Source organism: Dipodomys ordii, unplaced genomic scaffold, assembly GCF_000151885.1.
Source record: "Dipodomys ordii isolate 6190 unplaced genomic scaffold, Dord_2.0 Scaffold171, whole genome shotgun sequence".
Taxonomy (NCBI): Eukaryota; Metazoa; Chordata; class Mammalia; order Rodentia; family Heteromyidae; genus Dipodomys; species Dipodomys ordii.
In genome coordinates this window covers 1,141,797-1,162,903 of record NW_012267387.1, presented here as the reverse complement: position 1 = coordinate 1,162,903, position 21,107 = coordinate 1,141,797, and the positions used below count along the sequence as shown (strand labels likewise).

Genomic DNA, 21,107 nt, shown 5'->3' with positions numbered 1-21,107 from the left:
CTCGAACTTAGGGCCTAGGCGCTGTCCCTGAGCTCTTCCACTCAAGGATGGTGCTCAATCACCTGAACCACAGCTCCACTTCCGGACTTTTGGTGGTTAATTGGAGATAAGAGTCTCATGGACTTTCCTGCCTGGGCTAACTTTGAACTGTGATCGTGAGCTCTTATGTAATAATGGGGGGCGGGAGTTCGAGAGGATGACGTTACTGTCCCACGGGGCGTGCAGCTGGAAGGGGCAGGGGCGCAGCCTATATATAGATTGCGTGTCCAAGTCCCGAGGAGAGTAGCGGCGTAGAAAGCAATATAGAGCGATGGAGAGGGGAGACAGGAGAGAGAGAGAGAGACAGCAAGAGGGTAAAGCCTGCCGGAGTAGAGCAGAGCAGGCCTGAGGAGGCCATTTGGGACCTCCTTCAAAGTCATTTGGGGCCCCCTCGAGGGGCCATTTGGGACCTACCTCAAGAGAGGCCTGTGGGAGGCGCCTCCTGGAGCAGAGCAGGGCAGGCCTGTGGAGAGTAGAGAGGCCTGCAGAGAAGGAGGAAGGGAAGAAAAGGAAAAGCCTTCCCTTTTGGAGTTTTGGAGCTTTGGAGGTCTGAGGTTTGGAGGTTTCCAGACCGACTAATTGGTGGTTTGCAGACCAACTAATAAAGGTCGAGGCTGCCCATTGGAGGCTTGGAGGTTTGGTGGTTGAGGCTGCTCCTGGTTCTGGGTATCTAGCCTAGGGACAAGGGAGTTGCAGGACCCCTTTCTGGTGAAAATAGTGTAAATAGTGTAAATAAACTTCTTTTGTCCACCTTTAACTGTGCCTTGATAGGTTGTCTCGCTTCAGAGGTCATAAGTTTATCTGCAACAAAAGTTTGTATACACACACACTAGTATATTAGTGTAATATATATTATATAGTATGGATATATATACTACGACTATAGGATATATGCTATATATAATTTATAGTGTATATACTATATAGCAACATACATTAAAATCTATAATTTTATATTTAAATTTTTATGTATAGTATACTTTATATATTAGACATGATATAATTATATATTAGTATATATGCATAATATATTATGTGTAATATACTATTTATAGTATATATGTGTGTATATATCTATATATGTGTGTATACTATTTATAGCATATATATATATATGATATGTATCATATAAACCTTGTAATTTTTCTCTGTGATTTTTCACATGGGGATTCAGGGATTATTGGAGACTAATCTGAAATTTTGTTTTGGTCAATAGGTGGCTGTCTTTGCTTGGTTGCTGGTTCTGGGTTGGCTGAGAGAGTCTGTACCTGGTCTGTTGTGGGAGAGGCCTACTTCCAGCTGCTGGTCTGACCCTTGTAGGGCTCTTGGCTGTCTGCTATAGATCACTGGCATTTCCAGTGTTTAGAAGGACTGAGCAGCCTAGACTGCTCCTGTTTACTCCTACAGGTGCTCTTGGTGAGATCAGGTGTACTGGATGTACTTTCCCAGTTGCTGGAGTCTGCTATGAGCTCCTGATTTTCTTTTTCTTTTTTTGGTCAGTTGTGGGCCTGAACTCTGGGCGTGGGCTCTGCTCCTGAGCTCTTCAGCTCAAGGCTGGCACCCTACCATTTGAGCCACAGAGCTACTTCTGGCTCTTTCTGCTTATGTGAAGCTGAAGTATCAAATCCAGGGCCTCATGCACACAAGGCAAGCACTCTACTGCTGAATCATCTTATCACCCTGAGCTCTTGACTATTATCAGGTGCTGGTGGCCGGAGTTGTCCAATTCCTGGCCTTGGATATATGGGTCAGGTTCTGGTGAGGTCTGGGCTTCTGGTTCTCCTTTTGCTGTCACAGGCACAATTCTCAGGGGGTGCAGTTCCTTGCTTTCCCCCCTCTGCTGAGGTCATGCTCAGCTTCTGACTTCAATCAAGTTGGTTGTGTTGCTCAGGCATCCAATCCCCAGGCCTGGTCCTGGCTTCTGGACCCCGGCCTGGGGTATGCCAGTTGGACCTATGCTGCTGTGCTGTGTATCCTGCCTGGGTTACGCAGCCTGGAGTACACAGTTCAGGTTTCTTCTGCTGATGGCTGTTGTGAACCATGGGCACTGTTCCTGGCTTGGGTGTTTAAGCTCCCTTCCAGGGGCACTCTTGATTTAGCTTGGCCAGCTGGATGTGCTCCACAGGCTGGTGGAGTACTCGAAGAATTCCCAGTTTTAGTGGGACCTGTAGTCCAGGTGTTGGGGCAGGGGTCTGGGTCAAGATTTGGGGGTTCCCACCAGCTCTGGTCTCCCTTGAAGGGGGGATACACTGTCCCCTGCGGGGTACTCACCCTGGAGCTAGTTGGGAACTCTCCAGCTGTTGTTTCTGTGTGATGGAGGTCGCTGATTACCGCTGTGATCTGCTTTCAGTTGAGATGTTTGTGAGCTGGGCCAGGTGGCGGCGGCTCTGTGACAGTGTTTCTCCTCTGTCTCTACCTCTGTTGCTGTAGTCTAGTAGTCTGTAGGCTGCTCTGGCCTCTGGCCGAAGAGTGGGGGAAGGGTCTCTGTGCAGGTTCTGAGTGCTGAGGTTTGTCTCTGTTTGTGCTCTCCAGATCAGCACCAGCACCTTGAAGGTCTTCTGCACTGGCGTTCTGTGGGCAGACCCCTGTAGTTCTGGGGTCCTCCCTGCAGGGCCGTGGGGCCGAGTCGATATATACCATATAAACTATGCGTAATATTATATAAAATATGTGCTAGAGTATAACATAATCTATAGTACTTGCAGTATATACAGTCTTAGTATATATAATACTATAGAGTGTAGAATATATAGTATATATAGTATAACCGATATAGTATAACATACTATAGTATAACATACTATATAGGTTATACTATATGTATGTTATATATTCTACATAATATATGCACAATATATGTTATATGATTACAAACAGTATAGGTCATATACTATGTAACATTTGCTATGATATTAAATTCTATATACTATATATAGGTATAACCAATGACTCACCCCTATCATCCTAGCTACTCATGAGTTTGAGATATGAAAAAAATCACAGTTTAAGGCCAGCCTGGGCTGAAAAGCCTGTGAGACTCCATCTGTAAAACATCTGGCAAAATCTAGGCTGGATGCTTGGCTCACATGGTCGAGTGCCTATTTAGCAAGCAATATGAGCCATGCAAAAGGTCCTGATTTCATCTTCCATAGTGAATATCCATAAAAACAATAACAATTGTATCAATAGTAAAACAAAACACAAGAACTATAGAGCAAGGCATTGCAACTTGAAAAAAAAATCCCTAGAGGATCAGATGGAGAATGAAGATACTTCCCCCCCCACCCCCAGCTTTGCAATTTGCAGTATTTGAATGGGCAGTAGAGGGAGCAGTAAGTCATTTTCTCTCTGAAACTCAGGCAAATTTGATGAGAAAGGGCTCTGAGACTGTCCCACCCTGCCTTTCCAGCCACTGGGGTGCAAATGCTGCCCTATTACAGCTGGGCAGACATGCTCAGTGCACAGGCCTGGGGCACAGTGTGCAGCTGCAATCCTCAAATGGCTCCCATCAGCTGAGCCCACGGAGGCCTAAGCAGGGGTTGTATCCTCTAGCCAAGGTGTGTGGGGGCTCTGAGCAGACAGGAAGCAATATAGCCTGGGGCAGGTGCAGACTGGATGATTGCCTGAGCCCTGGATGGAGCACTCGCCCTCCCCCTCTCTCTTTTCCCTCTCCCCCTCCCTTCCCCCTTCCTTTTCTCATCTCCTCTCTCCTCTCCCTCCCCCTCCTGACCACAGTTCTCAGATGGACACACCTTTGTGTAGATGTGGGTTATTGGTAAAGAGCCTGCTAGCAGGGCACTGGTGGCTCACACCTGTAATCCTAGCTACTAAGAATACTGAGATCTGAGGATCATGGTTTGAAGCCAGCCCGGGACAAAGAAAGACTTTGAAGACTCTTATCCCCAAAGTGAGGAGCACTCACCTTTTGCTGAAGAGCTCAGTGACAGTGCCCAGGATCAGAGTTTAAGCCCCACAACCAGAGAGGGAGGGAGGGTGAGAGAAAGAGAGAGAGAGAGAGAGCCCCTGCTTAGTGGGTGAGAGGCATGGAGTTCAACCCTAGTCATGTCCCCCAAATAGAAATACTTAACTCCAAATGGATGTGCCTTCCACTTCTTTCTTCAGTACAACCTACAATTTCCCCTTGCCACCCCCCCACTCTGCGCCCCTCCCCTCCCCGACCTGGATCCCCCCTTCTCTATGTCCAAATTGCAGCCAGTTTCCTGCATCCATGTTGCTTCTGGGCTTAGCCAGTGGAGAGGGCACACTGGGAATTGGAGAGACTACAAACTCAAGGTGAGCAGGCATGAGTGGATGGTGCCTATAATCTCAACCATTTAGGAGGCTGAGCTCTGAGGGTCGCCGTTCAAAGCCAGCTCAGGCAGGAAAATCCATGAGACTCATCTCCAATAAACTACCCAAAAGCCAGAAGTGGAGCTGTAGCTCAAGTGGTAGAGCACCAGTTTTGCATAAATCTTAAGAGATAACACTTAGCCCCGAGTTTCAGCCCCAGTATTAGATTAACATACACACACACACACACACACACATACACACACACACACACACGTGCTGGATATTGGTGGTTCACACCTATAACCCTGGCTACTTAGGAGACTGAGATCTGAGGACTGCAGTTTGAAGCCAGCCAGGGAAGAAAAGTTCTCATGAGATTCTTATCTCCAATAACCACTCAAAAACTGGAATGGTTCAAGTGGTAGACCGCTATCCTTGAGCACAAAGAGGCTCAAGGACAGCGCCCAGGCATTAAGTTCAAGTCCTACAATTGACTCCCCCCCCCAAAAAGTGCCTAACCATTGTAAGCACACAGTAAATATGAGCAATCATTATTGAGCCTCAACTTTTCAAGTCAGCACAAATCTGCATCACTGAAGAAATCCACAAAGCTAGGCAGCAAATTCTGGAGACAAGAGGAGCTTGTTTTTCTGGAAACAGACTACACCCAACCTATCTCTGAAATTTCTGGGAAAATGTCACATGTCATGGTGTGCGGGTTAGGGTGGGGTGGGTGGGGGTTCTTCTCAACCCTGTTCATCTGTTCATTTCTGGTGCTGCTATCCAGTTCCTGTTTCTCTTTCTGAGTAAAAACTCAGCATGAGGAAAGGGAGTAGAGAAATAAAAGCTGTACTCTCCAGCTGTCCTGACCACTAAGGGACATCAGTGACCATGAGTGACTCCAAGAAAGTGAGGGAGCCATCGCTGGGCCTCCTGGGTGAGGCTGGGCTGCACCATTGGAAGTTCAGGAAGCTGATCCTAGGGGTTGGGGATGGAGTTTGGTGGTGCTCAGATCTGATCTCAGACTGCCTGTTTCTGACTTTAGCTTCTCTCCATTCAGATGAGGAAGAGCAGATACCTGGGGGCACCAGATATTTTGTGAAAGGCTCTGTGCACCAACTGGCTGGTGATCTCAAGGACGTTGCAGGTGAACCATGGTTTATGGGGTGGGGAGGAGGAAGGGGAGAACCTCTTAGATAATCTGTGCTGTGGGGAGGTGGAACCTCTCAGTCCTGCAGATGGGGAAACAGGTTCCTGTGGAGGGGGAAGCTGGGGTTCTACACAATCCTGAACCTGGAGATGGTCAACGTTGGAGACTTGGACTCATGTGTCTTGTCAAAGTTAACAGTGAGGGTCTAGACTCCTGGGTCCTTGGTCTGTGGAGGTCTATAGACTCCTTGGTCTATGGAGGGTGAGGATGAAGATCTGTACTCCTAGGTTCTGTACAGGTGAAGGCTGAGGGGCTGGAACTCCCAAGTCTGTGAAGATGGAGGTACAGGGTCTGGACTTTTGATTCTCTGGAGGTGGAGGCTGAGAGGCTGGACTCCTAGGTCCTGTGGAGATAGAGGCTGAGGGGCTGGACTCTTCATTTTGTGGAGATGGAGGCTGGGGCCTGGGACACCTAGGTTCTATGGAGGTAAAGGCTGAAAGGCTGGATTCCTGGGTTCTATGAAGATGGAGGATGAGGGTCTGAACTCCTGGATCATGTGGAGGTAGAGGCTGAGTGTCTCAACTCTTCATTCTATGGAGATGGAGGCTGAGGGTCTGGGTCTCCTAGGTCCTGTGGAGATGGAGGCTGAGGGTCTGGACTCTTCATTCTGTGGAGGTGGAGGCTGAAGATCTGGACTCCTGGTATTGAAGAAGTGGAGGCTGAGGGTCTGGGACTCCTAGGCCCTGTGGAGGTGGAGGCAGAAGGACTGGTTACCTGGGTCCTGGATGTTCAAGGCTGGAAACTTGTGGCCATGCCTGGGCCTCTGTGCACTGGAGGGGAGGATTATAAAGCCTGAACATCTGAAGAGGAGAAGCCCGAAGTTGTAGAGATGGAAGCTGGGGCTCCGGGCTCTGGTGTCCTGGGTGAATCCTGGAAGTTTGGACTTCTGAGTCCTGTGGAAGTAGGAGCTGGGAAAGTGGACTCCTATGTACCAGAGAAGAGTCTAAGTTCTGGACTTTTAGAGAAGTTCTGGGCTCCTGGGGTGGAAGTCAGGAGACTGGATTATGGGGTCAATGGATGGTTGGATTTGAAATCTGGGTTTCTATCAGAACTGGGTGGGATGGGGGCATGGAATCATGGGTACTGGGGAAGAAGAGACTGAGAGAGTCAGGAGCGACAAGACACTGAGGAGCTAACCCCACCCTTTTTCTCTCCAACAGGGGGTCTGAGCCATGGCCATGCACTTCAGCTTCTCTCCCTCACCCTCTTCACCCTTCTCCTGCTGATTGTCCTGGTCAAAGGTTAGGCAAGCCTGGGATTGGGACATGACAGTCCATGATTAGGGGTGAACTGAGGGGTGAACTGAAATCTGGGGTCAGGTATTTCCAGAGCAACCGCCTGTGGTGTTGAGTTTGGGTTCTCACTCCACTCTTGCTGGTGAGTTAGCTTTCTCTTCAAGTGTTACAGTTTCCTTGTCTTCCAAGAAGATTAGACAAGATGGCAGCTTTCAGAAAACAATATCCCTGAGGGGGTCCTTGTGCAGGCTAATACACACTAAGTGTTTAATGGTTGCACTTTTTTGTTGTTCAAATTGGGAGTCTTTATTAAAAAGCGGGTGAAAAAATTGGGAGTCTTTATTGGCGAGCCAGTGGCTGCAGGTGGACTCCTGTCCCAAAGACCTGCAGCCCCTCGAATACACTTAACACGATTAGGAAGCTGAGCCATGAGAGCAGGAGAGGAAAGAAAGAGCAGAAAAACGATCCCAACAAACCAGATCCACTCCAATAGAGAGCTGAAGTGGGATACCATTGTGACTAGAGAGCCAGGAGACACGAGACATGAGACAAGAGGCACGGTGTCGAATGCACCTTTTTTTTGGTTGTTGTTCTTGTTCTTGTTTTACCCTTTCTTTGGCACAGTGTCCAGATTTCCTGGCTCCCAAGAGCACATCAAGGAAGACAAGATCTACCAGGATCTGACCCAACTGAAAGCTGGAATTGGTGAGTGATCAGAAAGCAGGTTTTCCAGGCCTCTGTTTTATGAATTTCCTTCCTTCACCAGCCCGCTCCGAGCTTCAGTTTGTGGATCTGTGAATTGGGAATATAGTGGCTCAGAGATTGTGGTATTTGGTGTTCATAGAGGGCCATGCAAACAATAGGGATCTAATGAACCCAGTTTCCATGCCCCTCTTGTGAGCCGAAAGCCTCCTCAGATCTCAGTCTGGAGGAGATGGTGCCACCACTTGGGTTCTTCTGAGATGGAAAAGGAGATAATATAATTTTAAGAAGCTGGGTTGCTGGTGGTGCATTTGAGCCTGTCATCTTAGCTGCTCAGGAGGCTGAGATCTGAGGATCGAGGTTCAGAGCCAGGCTGGACAAGAGAGCCTCTTATCTCCAAGTAACCAGCAAAAAAGCTGGACGTGGAGCTGGGGCTCCACTAGCCTTGAGTGAAAGAGCTCAGAGACAGTGTCCAGGGCCTGAATTCAAGCCTCAGGACACACACAAACACACCGCTTGAATTTTCTTCTCAACAGAAAGCCTATGCCACCCCTGCCAGTGGGACTGGACATTCTTTCAAGGAAATTGTTACTTCTTCTCCGAGATACAACACAACTGGCACAATTCTGTCACTGCATGCCAGGAAATGGGGGCCCAGCTCGTGGTCATCAAAAGTGAGGAAGAGCAGGTGTGCCTGTGCTGTGGTAGATGACTGGCCAGCTGGGGAGGAAATGGTTGGTCCAGTGGGATTTTTTTTAATGGAGAACCAAATGTGTATTCTACTGGGAAGGAGACAAAAGGTGGGAAGATAGGTTCTCAAACATCTTGCACAGAGACACACCCAAGGTCTGACTTGGGGTGAATGGATTGGGGATCACGACGGGTATACGTGCGTTTTGAGGATGCACTGGCTAGGGTTTAACAGCTACCTCAGTTGGGGGTTCACAGTCTTGATGTGAACCATTCATCAATTCCACTCATGTGAATTTTGCCACCCAGGCTGATGGCTCGATGCTAATGGGACAGGCTATGAAGGGGACATTACGCATGGTTAGCAATGGTGAACTCATCTTTTGGTTCAAACACATTAATCCCGGTAATGGTGTGGGGCGCCAATGGCCCATGCCTGTCATTCTAGCTACTCAGGAAGCTGAGATCTGAGGGTTGTGGCTCAAAGCCAATCCAAGCAGGAAAATCTGTGAGACTCTTATCTCCAATGAATCACCAAAGAGACAGAAGTGGGGTCATGGTTTGAGTGGTAGAGTAGCCTTGAGCTAAAAAGCTCCAGGACAGGGCTGGGAAGGTGGCTCAGTGGTAGAGGGCTTGCCTTGCATGCATGAGGCCCTGGGTTCCATTCCTCAGCACCACATAAGCAGAAAAAAAGCCAGCAGTGATGCTGTGGCTCAAGTGGTAGAGCGCTAGCCTTGAGCTGAAGAGCTGAGGGACGGCGCCCAGGCCCAGAGCTCAAGCCCCAGGAGTGGCACAACAATGCAAAACACCCCCATCCATGACTAGATTTGCACTCAGAACTCAGAAGACACACAAGTAGTGAAGCAAACGTGTCTCAGAGAGGCCACTGGAGTGCACACTGTGTGCCAGGCAGAACACATCTATCCACCGGATACAGATGTAGGTGGAACATTCCAGACTCACAGATGGGTAGAGTAAATCTCAGGCAGGAAACAGAACTTCCTGCGAAGAGTTTGGGGAGACCCAGGTGGAAAATGGGGTGCACAATTCCTTCCTGAATCCTCTTCTCTTCTTCCAGAGATTCCTGCAGCAGGCTTCTAAGAGTAAAGGCCGCACCTGGATGGGGCTGTCCGACCTGAAACATGAGGGCACGTGGCACTGGGTAGACGGCTCCCACCTGATGTTCAGGTAGATCTTGGAGGAAGCAAACACACTGTAGAGTAAGAGTTCAAGTTCTGACTTGAGCTCTGTTTTGGGGGGAGAGGGATTAGGTGGAAGCGGGGTGTGCTTTTCTTCCCTCTGTGGCTCACTAGGTTAAATGGTCTGACTTGAAGAAGGAGAGCTTTCATAACGCCATGTTTAGATAGGATGGCCCCATGGAAAGCAGATGCCAGTGGCTCATGTCAGTGGATTTGGGGGTGGAGATGGAGGGGGCGGTACTGCAATCTGGAAGATCACGGCTAAAGGCCAGTCCAAAATAACCAACCAAAAAAACTAGGTTGGAAGCATGACTCAAGTGGTAGAGCACCAGCCTAACAAGCAAGCAGAGCAAGTGAAAAGCCTTGCACTCAAACCCCAGTACTTACAACTATACAGAATGATATATATTTAATATATGTATTATATTATATAAAATATATAAGTGAATATATATTTATAGATGAATATATTTTAAATAATATATTAAATAAATATACATGTTCTATATGTGTTCTATATTATATGTGTTATTACATTATATATAGGTATATTTTAAATAAATATATTAAATAAATAAATGTTATATTTTATGTCAATATCTATTATACATTATATAAACATTTTAAAACAAATATTATATACAAACTATATTTTTATATAAATATATATATAATACATGACATATAATATTAATAGAAAATGTGAGGGATGGAAAAGCCAACATGCCATAGAAATTATTGTAACTGATGAGATAAAATGACTGCCTGGTACTGGAGGCTCATGTCTACAATCCTAGCTACTCAGGAAGCTGAGATCGGAGGATCCAGGTTCAAAGCCAGCCTGAGACAGGAAAGTTATAAGACCATTATCTCCAATGTACTACTAGAAAAGCTAGAAGTAAAGCTGTTACTCAAGTGAAAGAGTGCTAACCTTAACCAAAAAAAGTTTGGAGACAGCACTCAGGCCCTGAGGTCAAGCCCCAGGAGTGGCACCAAAATAAAGGAAGTGCCAAATTATAAACATATGTGTAAACATATACAGAATCATACACATATATACACAAACATGTTAATAATAGTATATGAAGGGAACGATTCCAATAGTGTAACTTCTCTAAACAAATAACATGTTTTAACAAAAACAAGAAAGAGGAAGTACCAGGCCATATCCCAGATGCTGAGGGCAGAGAAATTATGACCAAGAATTTTTCTTGTGGTTTCCATGAGAACTAATAGATAACACAGAGTAAGCAGGCCTGGGATTGGCTAGTTTGGGATGTCAATTTTGCTCCTGGCCGCTAGTGAAGGATTTGATTGGTTTGTATCTGAAAAACTGCACAGCCAACAAGATGGATGACCCCCCCCCTCCCCGCCCCTGCCCACTGGACTATGATAACCAATAAGAGAAGAAGCCAAAGGTCAAGTGTATCAACCATACATACAAGGTTGCCATATGCATGCAGGGCATATGTGAATGTGTTTCAAAGTGGAAAGGAAAGAACAGGGTGGGTATAGGAAGTGTGGAACAGAGGCTCAATTTCAATTGGTCTATGCAGATTCATGAAATATTGGAATGAAGGAGAGCCCAACAGTTCTGGGGATGAAGATTGTGCAGAATTTAGAGGTGATGGCTGGAATGATGTGCAATGTAAGCTTGAAAAATTCTGGATCTGCAAGACGTCTGCAGCCTTCTGCCCTACCAAGTGAAGCCCCGTCTATTGCCAAAGTGTCCTAGTCACGGTACACCTGCTGGGGGCCATTCTGTGTTCTGTCAGTCAGTTCCTTCTTCTTGTCTGTGGGTATTGAGATTTTTGATAAGAGCCTTTCTTTTCTTCTCTCTCCCTCCATTCCTTAGTCCCTTCCTCCTCCCCCACCCCACCCTTTCCTGGTCTCTTTGCTTTCTTGTTTGTTGGAGACTGGGACCTTCTATGTAACAAGGCTGATCCAGAACTTGGGGATCTCCTGCTTCAGTATCCCATGTGCTGGGATTACAGGCATACACTACCAGTTCTCCCCTTTATTATTTTTTTTACTCCTTATCTAAAACTTCTCTTCATTGAAACAATCCTTAATTGATTGAGAGATTGATATTTGCAAGTCTATCATCCACTTCTCTTATTCTTGGCCAACAATAAATTTCTTCCCTGCAACATGGGTGTTCAGTTGTGTTACTACTTTTGCAATTCCAAAGAGAAGGAAAAAATTGACTAAATTGGTAATGAGCTCTCTTCTACTTTCAGATCTTTATTTTTTGAGTTTCTACATATGAAAGACTTATCCTTTTGTATCTGGATGGTTTTGTTTCACATAGTGTCTTCCAGTCTGATGCATTTTTTCTCAAAGGACAGGTTTTCATTCTCAGCACTATTAGTTGGAGAGATTGTCCTTTCTCTGATGTATGTTTTTGGTGCCTTGATCTAGAATTGATTGGCTTGTTACCAGGCAGAGGTGAGGTTTAGCGAAGCTCCCCTTTAAATATAGGAACTCTTCACTTAGGGTTCTTGACTTCCATTGTAGACTAAGAATTTCTGGACAGGTCACACTGGTAAGAAAACTTGGCAGAGCTTTATTAAGTAAACAAGCAAGAAAAACAACCAGACCAAAAAAAAAAGCAGACAAACAGAAGGACAAGGGCACACTCTAGCAGAGTGTGGGTGCTTTCATAGGGACACAAAGACACAGACACAGACAGACAAGAAGACACCCAGAGAGACTCACAGCTCCTTGGGCAATTGGATATTTATAGGGTAAAGGGGGGATCTGGCTTTAAATTATGCAAAGCTAGGTGCTTTGTCTTCGCCTTAATTACACCTGGTGTTCCAGATAAGAATGCATCCATAAAACCGATCCTTATTCTTGAAACAAGGAGACACCCTGCTAACTGCATTTTGGGGCATCTTATCAAGCAATTGTGAATTCTTGGGTGAGAAGTGCATCCCTTAGGAAATAATGCATTCGGTTGTTGTTCTTTGAAGCAAAGATAACATTTCTAAGTTTTTAGGTAACATATTTCTTTTTTTCTGTCAGTTGAGGGGCTTGAACTCTGGGCCTGGGTGCTGTCCCTCAGCTCTTCAGCTCAAGGCTAGCGCTCTACCACTTGAGCTACAGCACCACTTCCTAGGTAACATATTTCTGAGTTGCCTACACCAGGCCTCAGTTTCCATAAGTTATCCTGCTTCATTTCCCCCCAAATGACTTTTGTTTCCTTAATCTTAAAGGCAGTACATGAAGGAATATCTCCTGTATTTGCTATTAGCTGACCATACCTCATTTTTCCTAGTCTATCCGGCTTCATTTCCCCCAAAATGACTTTGTTCCCTTAATCCTAAGGAAAGTAGATGGACAAACTTTAAGCTTGAATCTTTGAATCCCTAAGATTCACTTACCATGCCTCATTTTTCCTAGGCTATCCTGCCTTACGCTGAGATGTGTAGATTTGTTTCTTGGCTTTGGAATTTTGACTCTTGCTGCAAGGGTCAGTTTTTGACCCCAATACATACTATTTTTGTTCCTATGTCTCTTTTGCATATGTTGAAATCAAGTATTATAGCCAAGAACTGGTGGCTCACACCTGTCAACCGAGCTACGCTCCACTAGAAAAAAAATCAAGGGGGACTGGGAAGGTGGCTCAGTGGTAGAGTGCTTGCCTCGCATGCACGAGGCCCTGGATTTAATTCCTCAGCACCACATAAACAGAAAAAAGCCAGAAGTGACGCTGTGGTTCAAGTGGTAGAGCGCTAGCCTTGAGCTGAAGAGCTGAGGAACAGCGCCCAGGCCCAGAGTTCAGACCCCACGACCGGACCAAAAAAGAAAAGAAAAGAAAAAAAAGTATATAAAACAGGAAATTGCCAGACTCTATCCAGCAGGCATTAAATCAATATGAACAACTGTGATTCACCTCCCAGCTCCCAAGTCAGCAGAATTCACCAGAAGTGAATGCATCAGCAAAGCCTGGGGTCAGAAGGAAGAGGTCCCCTGAAAGATAAGACATTGCTAACCCACTGGGCCATGTGGAGATGGAACAAAAGAGCCTAAGTTGCACAAGTTCTTGCTTTCATGAAAGGCATTCCAAGAGCTTGCCCTCACCACCGAGGGTGAAGCAGAAGTTTTCAGCTACAAACCCCAAACCCCACTGACGCGCTCCCTGAAAATGCTAGAATGTTCAGCACAAGCTGGACTGTGTTGATGGCCCTTCCCCTCTCTTGAGCTCTTCCGCCATTCCTGCTCACTTCCTTGTTTCTCTTCCGGAGCGATTGTAGATTCTGGGAGTGGGAAATGTAAGACGTGGCCTTCAGTAGCTCCAGGCACTGAAGGACAGCGGTGACCATGAGTGACTCTCAGGATGTGAAGGGCCCACAGCTGAGTCTCCTGGGTGAGGCTGGGCTGGGACTTGGGGTGTTCAGGATAGGGGCGATCTGGGATAGGGTTGGGGGGAGGGTCCTCCCATGAGGGCTCTGACTCGGATTCTCTGTCTATTCAGAAGAGGACCAGATGGTAACCGTTAAAGGACAAACTTTTCCACCCACTTCCAGATTCAGTAGTGTGTCAGGTAAAGTAGAGGCACAGACATGCTTGTGTCTAGGAAGCTGGAGGTTGGGTCTCCAGATGTCTGGGTGGGTGCTGGGGAAAGATACAAAATGGGTCCTTTCTGCTCACCGGTGGCTCATGCCTGTCATTCTAGCTACTCAGGCAGCTGAGATCTGAGACTTATAGTGTGAAGCCGTCCTGGGCAGGAGAGTCTGTGAGACTATTATCTATGATAAAGTTTTAAAAAGCCAGAAGTGGAGTTGGGGCTCAAGAGGTAGAATGCTAGCCTGGAGCAAAAGAAGTTTAGGGACAGTGCTCAGGCCCTGAGTTCAAAACTGAGGATTAGCACCCCCCAAAAAAAGGAAGGAAGGAAGGAAGGTAGGAAAGAAAGAAGGAAGGAAGGAAAGAAATAAAGAAAAATAAAGAAAAGAAAGGAAAGAAAGAAAGAGAAGAAAGAAAGAATCTGGGTCCTGCAATTCTACTTCCTGGGGAGGTAGAGTCTGGGGGAGGGAATATAGGCCCTTTGGCTAAGCTAACACCTTACCATGCTGGAGTCCCCCATCTTTTTCTTCCCAGGCTGCCTGGGATATCGCCTCACCCTCCTGATCCTGCAGATGCTATCTTTTATCATCTTGACCGTGCTTCTGGTGGCTGTCCTCAACCAAGGTTAGGAAGGGCCGAGGGCTGGCCTTACGCTAGGGGAGAGTACGTGGGAAGAAAAGTCGGATGGAAAGCTGGGATCGGGGTCTTTGGTAGCTCCACAGGGCTTCTTGGGGGTTTCTCCCACCTCCGGCATACTGGAGGAAAAGGGGGAAAGACAAGCAGGGGAGGAAAGAGAGGAAGCCAGGAGAGAGAGGAGAAGCAGGGGAGGGGAGGGAGGAGGAGCAGGAGAGAGAAGAAAAGATTGGGATGGAAGAGAGGACAGAAGAAGGGGAAGAGAAATAGAGGAGAAGAAAGGAGAGGAGAGGAGAGAGAAGAGAAGGGGAGGAAAGGAGAAGGAAGGGGAGGGAACGAGAGGAGAGGATAATAGGAAGAGAGGAAGCAGGGGAGAGGAGGCAGGAGGAGCAGCAGAGGGGAAGAAGGAAGAGGAGAGAAGAAGAAAACAATTGGGATGGAAGAAAGGACAAAGGAGGGGAAAGAGAAAGAGAGATAGGGATAGAGGAGAAGCAGGCAGGGGAGGGAGGAGGAGCAGGGAGCATCCTGGGTCCATTTGCCCATGCCATTCACAGGCTGCTTTGGATGTCAGATTTTCTTGTCTTCAAAGGGGATTAAACAAGAGAGTAGTCAGAGACTACTACATCCTTTATGCAGAGAGGCTAGTGACTGACTGTAGGCCCGGCTACTCAGGAGCTGGGGTGGCTGATCATGAGTTTGAGATTCGCCTAGACAGAATCTTTCGATCCATCTCAAAAGACAAAAAAACAAAAAACAAAAACAAAACAAGCAACAGCTCCCTGAGGGCCCAGTGAAGGCCCTGAGACACGCAGTTGGTTTTTGTTTGTTTGTTTGTTTTGGTCTTTTTTGGTACTGAGGATAGAACCCAGGACGCTGACACTTGCTAGCAAGTGCTTTGCTTCTGAGCTACATCCCCAGCCCACACAGTTGTTTAATAATTGCAATTTCTGCCGGGCACTAGTGGCTTACACCTGCAATCCTAGCTATTCAGGAAGCTGAGATCTGAGGATATGGATTCAAAGCCAGCCAGTCAGGAAAGTCTGTGAGACCCTTATCTCCAATAAACCACTAGAAAATTGGAAGTGGTGCTGTGGCTCAAGTGGTAGAGTTCTCGCCTTGAGCTGAAGAGTGAAGGGACAGAGCCCAAGCCCAGAGTTCAAGCCCCACAACTGACCAAAAAATAAATAATAATAATTGCAATTTCTTATTCCTTTGATGCAGGCTTCAAACTTCTTAGCTCTCAGAATCAATCAGAACAGAAGTTCTACCAGGAGCTGACCCAGCTGAAGACTGCAATGGGTCAGTGACTGGAAACCCGGGGTCCTAGGGCCAGAAAAGGCCAAAGGTCTCCAATGGAGGGGGGAGGAAGGTCACATGGCTTGAGTCACTGGCCCTCTCACTGGTCTGTGAATTGGGAACACAGAGGATCAAACCCAGGATGTTGACACTTACTAGGGAAGTGCTTCACCACTGAGCTACATCCCAGCCCACACAGTTGTTTAATGATTGCAATTTCTTATTCCTTTTGCCCAGGCTCCCAACTTCTTGGCTCTCAGAATCAATCAGAACAGGAACTCTACCAAGAACTGACCCAGCTGAAATCTGCAGTGGGTCAGTAACCAGAAACCCAGAGTCCCAGGGCCTGAGAAGGTCAAAGGTTCCATGGGCGGGGGGGTAGGGGGAGAGCTGGGGGGAGGGGAGAGAGGGGGAGGAGATATGGGAAGAAGGAGGTCACTTGGCTTTGAGTCACTGGCCCTCTCCCTGGCCTGTGAATCAAGAACACAGAGGAACAGCCCGGAAGCCATTGGTGGCACCAAGAACACTGTAGGTGCTCAGTTAAATCCTGTTCTGAGATCTTAAGTCCCCTGCTCCTCCCAGTCTGGAAGAGATGGCTCCAGGATTCCTGGGTTCTCCTAGAGTCAGGAAGGGGCTCAGGAAGTGGAGACAGAAATGACCTCAAGGGAGGGAGGGCCCTGACTGTGTAGGGCTTGAAAGATGGTCAGACACAGGAACCAGAATGTTCACAGATGGGTCCAGACTGATCTGTCTCTCCCCAACAGACCGCCTGTGCCGGCCTTGCCCCTGGGACTGGACGTACTTCCAAGAAGACTGCTACTTCTTCTCTAAGTCCAAAAGGAACTGGGAAAACTCCATCAAGGCCTGCCTAGAGATGGGGGCCCAACTGGTGGTCATTGAAACTGATGAGGAGCAGGTGCACATGGTGGGGTTTGGAGGTTTGGAATGGGGGAGGGGGTAGTCCTGGTTTTGTGCATGCAACTGGCTGCTGGCCATCTAGCCCTTTGCCAGGCAGGGTGGTCTTAAAGGGTGAAGGGCTACTGGTGCCACTTGGATAGTGAAGAGAAGGAAGGTCAGAAAAGAGGGTGTCTCCTTCACTTTGTAGGGAACACTTAAAATATTAAAGACCTGAGCCAGCTGCCCGTCATCCTAGCTACTCATTCAGGGGGTTGAGATCTGAGGATTGTGGTTCAAAGCCAACCCGGGGCAGGAAAGTCTGTCCGACTCCTGTCTCCAAGGAATCACCAAAAAGCCACAAATGGCACTATGGCTCAAACAGTTCAATGCTAGCCTTGAGCCAAAGAGCTCAAGGACACTACCCAAGCCCCGAGTTCAAGCCCCAGGGCCATCCTGATACAGGGGAAAGGATTACATTGCAGAAGGAAGTTGCATCCAAGACAGCTTGAACAGACACAAGCTGTAAAATGGGGTACAGAGCTCTTTCCTGAACCCTCCTCTCCCCTTCCAGAGCTTTCTGCAGCAGACATTAAAGAATAAAGGCCAGACCTGGATAGGACTGTCAGACCTGAATGAAGAAGCCACGTGGCGGTGGGTGAATGGCTTACCTCTGTCACAAGGGTAAATCTAACAAGACTTGAACACTCTATGGATTAGGAGTCGGGGGTGGGGGCCCTTTGGGACTCTGATTAAACTACCCTTGAGAACCGAGCACCAGAAGCTCATACCTGTAATCCTCATTACTCAGGAGGTTGAGATTTGAGGATTGTGATTCAAAGCAAGCCCAGGCAGGAAAGTCTGTGAGACTCTTCAATGAACCACCAGAAAAAACGGAAGTGGAGCTGTGGTTCAAAGTAGACATATTACTTGGTCAAGAACAGGCAGGATGACTAAACATGGGTGTGTTAGGGAAACAAGGGTGAAGAAGGCAAGTTCCCAAGGGTCAGAACCTTGGTTGAGGGGACCAGGGGCTGGGGCCAACTCTCATGCTGTGGCTGGGTTTTTTTAAGCTTCAAGCAGTATTGGAACAAAGGAGAGCCCAACAACGTTGGCGAGGAAGACTGTGTGGAGTTCATAGGCGATGGCTGGAATGATGCCAAGTGCAACAATGCAAATTTATGGATCTGTAAAAAACCTTCGTCCACCTGCTCCTCGAGTTCTTTGACAAAAAAGCCCTGAGAGTCTTCTCCGTCCCATTCCCCCTCTCTCACCTGAGTCTGGACCACTGTGGTCCTTCCTTTAATGCCTTCAGGAACCCCTTTGACTTAATTGCTTGTGGGGATGACACACTGATACAACAACCAGGTGTGGGTTGCATTCAGGGGCATGTGTGTGTGTGTGTGTGTGTGTGTGTGTGTGTGTTTGGGTGCGGGGCCGGGGGTGTTCTGTTGATCTGTTCTGTTTTCCTTGCTGAGATTAAAAAGGTTTGCACAAAGATACTTTCCGTTCATCTCTCCTGCACCCCTTTGGACGGCGGGGCTGGGGGCGGGCTTTACTGGTGGGGGAATTAATTCCCACAAGCAATCAGGAGCTGGAGTCCCAGCCCCTACCTCCCATTGATGTCGCCATGGTGACCAGATCTCTCCTTAAGGAAGGACAAATTGTAGCCCCAGTTTCTGGGGGTTCTGATGGAGGCTGAGGTCAGCTGCCAGTCCCACAGGGCACTCGTGAAGGCCGGGGTGGGGTGGGGGGAATCCTTCCTGCTGTAGCTACTATGGCAGAGGGATGAAGAAAGTCTGGCCACATTAGGCCAGGATGGGGAAATTGTTTTTGAAGGACCATCTAGGTTCAAGAGTTCTCCATGGGGTTCACTGTGGCTGCCCTGGCAAGCTGTTTCCTTCCCATGTTTGAGCACTGCCTGTGGCTTACTACAAATAGAGATTTAGAGAATCATGGAAATGAATACATTTAACTTGTATTTTATTTATTTTTTGGTGTTGGTCCTGGGGTTTGAACTCAGGGCCTGGGCACTGTCCCTGATCTTCTTTTGCTCAAGGCTAGTGAGCTATCTCTTGAGCTACAGCTCCATTTCTGTTTTATTTTGTGTTTTCTTTCTTCCTTTTTTTTAAATCCAAGCTGGCTTCGAACCATGACCCTCATCTCCTCCTCTTCCTCTTCCTCCTCCTCCTCTTTCCCCTCTCTCTTCTCTCTTACTTCTCTTTCTCTGCTTTTTTCTCCTCTCCTCTTCCCTCATTTCCTCTCCTCTCTCTTCTCCTCTTCCTCTCTCTTTCAATCCTCTCTTTCTCCCCTCTTTTTCTTTATCTCTCCTCTCTTCTCCCTCGCCCCTCCTGCTTTTCTCCTCTCCCTTCTCTTTCTCTCTTCTCCCTCATTATCATCTTCTTCCTCCTCTCTCCTCTCTCTTCTCTTTTCATCCTTCCCCTCCTCTACTTCCTCTCTCTGCCTCTCTTTTCGCCTCTCTCTTTTTCTCTCCTCTCTTCTTCCCTCCCTTCCTCCCCTCCCTCTCTCCCTTCTTCTTGCCTGCCACAAAGCAAGGATGTCTCTAGTCACTTGCTCCTTCCAGCCCAATGTTCTAGTCAAGAGGTCAGCCAGGGAAGCATGGATTCAATCTTCTGAACCCACAAGCCTAAATGAATCTTTGTGAGTCTAGATTTCTCCACTCATTGGTATCCTGTGGTTTCTTAGTGAAGTTTATTATGTGTAGTATATTCCATTCTATTTCTAGGTGATAACTAGACTTTATTTTTTTCTTTTGGTGCCAGTACTGGAGCTTGAACTCAGGGCCCCATATTCTTACTTGGCTTTTTTGCTCAAGGCTAGTGCTCTACCACTTGAGCCACAGTTCTATTTCTGGATTTCTTGCTGGCTCATTGGAGATGACTCTCACAAACTTTATTGCCTGGGCTGGCTTTGAATTTCAAATCCTTAGCTCTCAGCTTCCTGAGTAGTTAGGATTATAGGCATGATCTACTGGCCACTGGCTAGCTAAGACTTTTTAAAAAATACAAATCATGAATCATTGTCAAGTTTTTACCATTCACTTTTAATGAATCTAGTGAAGTTTTACACTCAGTTATTAAAAACATGTTTAAGTCGATTTTTCAAACCAAGTTCACTCTCTTCCAAATTAGTCCTTTCAGGACTATGGGAAATCTCTATACTATCTTTGTAAAAATTGTCAGAAATCTAAAACGCACTTACAATAAAATATTTCCCCTGGGCGACAGTGGGTTACACGGATCATCCTAGCTGCTCAGGAGACTGAGATCTGAGGATCTCAGTTTGAAGCCAAGCCTCAGCAGGAAAGTCTGTGAGACTCTTACCTCCAGTGAACCACCAGAAAACCAGAAGTAGTACTATGGTTCAAATGGTAGAGCACCAGTCTTGACTGGAAAAAGCTCAGGGGCAGCACCCAGGCCCTGAGTTCAAGTCCCAGGACTGGAACTGAGACATAATTAAAAATAGAGCAAAGAGGAAAATCCTCCACCTACCACAACTTCCTGTAACATACACATTGATTTTCAAATTTTCAATGGCGATATAACATGCATACCACACAATGCACAAATTTTAGATATACAGATCAGGGTATTTTATTTATGAAGACATCAGGGCATCCATTTCTCAGATCAAAAGGTAGAATACTGCCCTTTGTTTCCATTCCAGATTAGGTAATGCTCACCCACTCTAAATAGCCTCCTTTGGAGTCTCATTCAAAGTTTGTTCTGCATGTTCTCAAAATTAAAAAAAGCAACTGAATAGAGTCTTAGAATGGACTTTAAGTCTGAATGCTCCTACTCTTGAATGTTTTAGTAGTTTGCTCTTTCACTGCTACAGTCTTCCATCTCTTAAAGACATTTTGTTTTAGTTTCCATTTACCTATTATTCGTGTCTTCTGGTTTTTTTTCCCATTTGGGATAATTCTGGGAGTCTTTCTGCTTCATCCTTTAGATTATGTGACTCTGTGTGTATGTGTGTGTCTATGTATCTGTGTGTGTCTGTCTCTGTCTCTCTCCCTGTCTCAGAACGTGATTTGTTTGAGATCACTTTCTGACCCCACTATCCTTTAGCTATGTGATCTTGAGCCAGTTACTTGACCATCCTGTACCTCATAATGACTCAACTATAGGCTGGGTTGATTGTGCATCTGATCCCCTCCTACAGTGTGGAAATATTAAATGACCCAGGTGCTGGTGGCTCACGCCTGTAATCCTAACTACTCAGGAGGCTGAGATCTTGGGATCGTAGTTCCAAACCAGCCTGGGCAGGAAAGTCTGTGAGACTCTTATCTCCGATAAACTACTCAGAAAAATCAGTGGTAGAGCA

At 46.8% G+C, this 21,107-nt stretch overlaps 2 protein-coding genes across 5 annotated transcripts; both read left to right on the top strand.

Moving 5' to 3' along the window:
* The first annotated feature begins 5,146 nt into the window (after nt 1-5,146).
* On the top strand, nt 5,147-11,531 carry LOC105998777 (CD209 antigen-like protein C). 2 transcript variants are annotated; one of them, XM_013033580.1, is made up of 9 exons: nt 5,147-5,269; nt 5,393-5,479; nt 6,703-6,783; nt 7,402-7,482; nt 8,016-8,167; nt 9,248-9,357; nt 10,925-11,016; nt 11,224-11,230; nt 11,274-11,531. In XM_013033580.1, the coding sequence occupies exons 1-9, from the start codon at nt 5,224-5,226 to the stop codon at nt 11,410-11,412; spliced, it is 795 nt and encodes a 264-aa protein (XP_012889034.1). In that variant the 5' UTR covers nt 5,147-5,223; the 3' UTR covers nt 11,413-11,531. The 2 variants fall into 2 exon arrangements, with proteins under 2 accessions (XP_012889034.1, XP_012889035.1); XM_013033581.1 differs by lacking the exon at nt 11,274-11,531 and having other exon boundaries at nt 10,925-11,224.
* Nucleotides 11,532-13,292: 1,761 nt separating this feature from the next.
* On the top strand, nt 13,293-18,274 carry LOC105998778 (CD209 antigen-like protein E). Of its 3 annotated transcripts, XM_013033583.1 has the most exons (7): nt 13,296-13,740; nt 13,849-13,917; nt 14,472-14,561; nt 16,104-16,181; nt 16,631-16,782; nt 17,335-17,444; nt 17,834-18,273. In XM_013033583.1, exons 1-7 carry the CDS (start codon nt 13,695-13,697, stop codon nt 18,000-18,002), a joined length of 714 nt encoding a protein of 237 aa, XP_012889037.1. In that variant the 5' UTR covers nt 13,296-13,694; the 3' UTR covers nt 18,003-18,273. The 3 variants fall into 3 exon arrangements, with proteins under 3 accessions (XP_012889039.1, XP_012889038.1, XP_012889037.1); XM_013033585.1 differs by lacking the exon at nt 14,472-14,561 and having other exon boundaries at nt 13,293-13,740; nt 17,834-18,274; XM_013033584.1 differs by lacking the exon at nt 13,849-13,917 and having other exon boundaries at nt 13,295-13,740.
* The last annotated feature ends 2,833 nt before the right edge of the window (nt 18,275-21,107 follow it).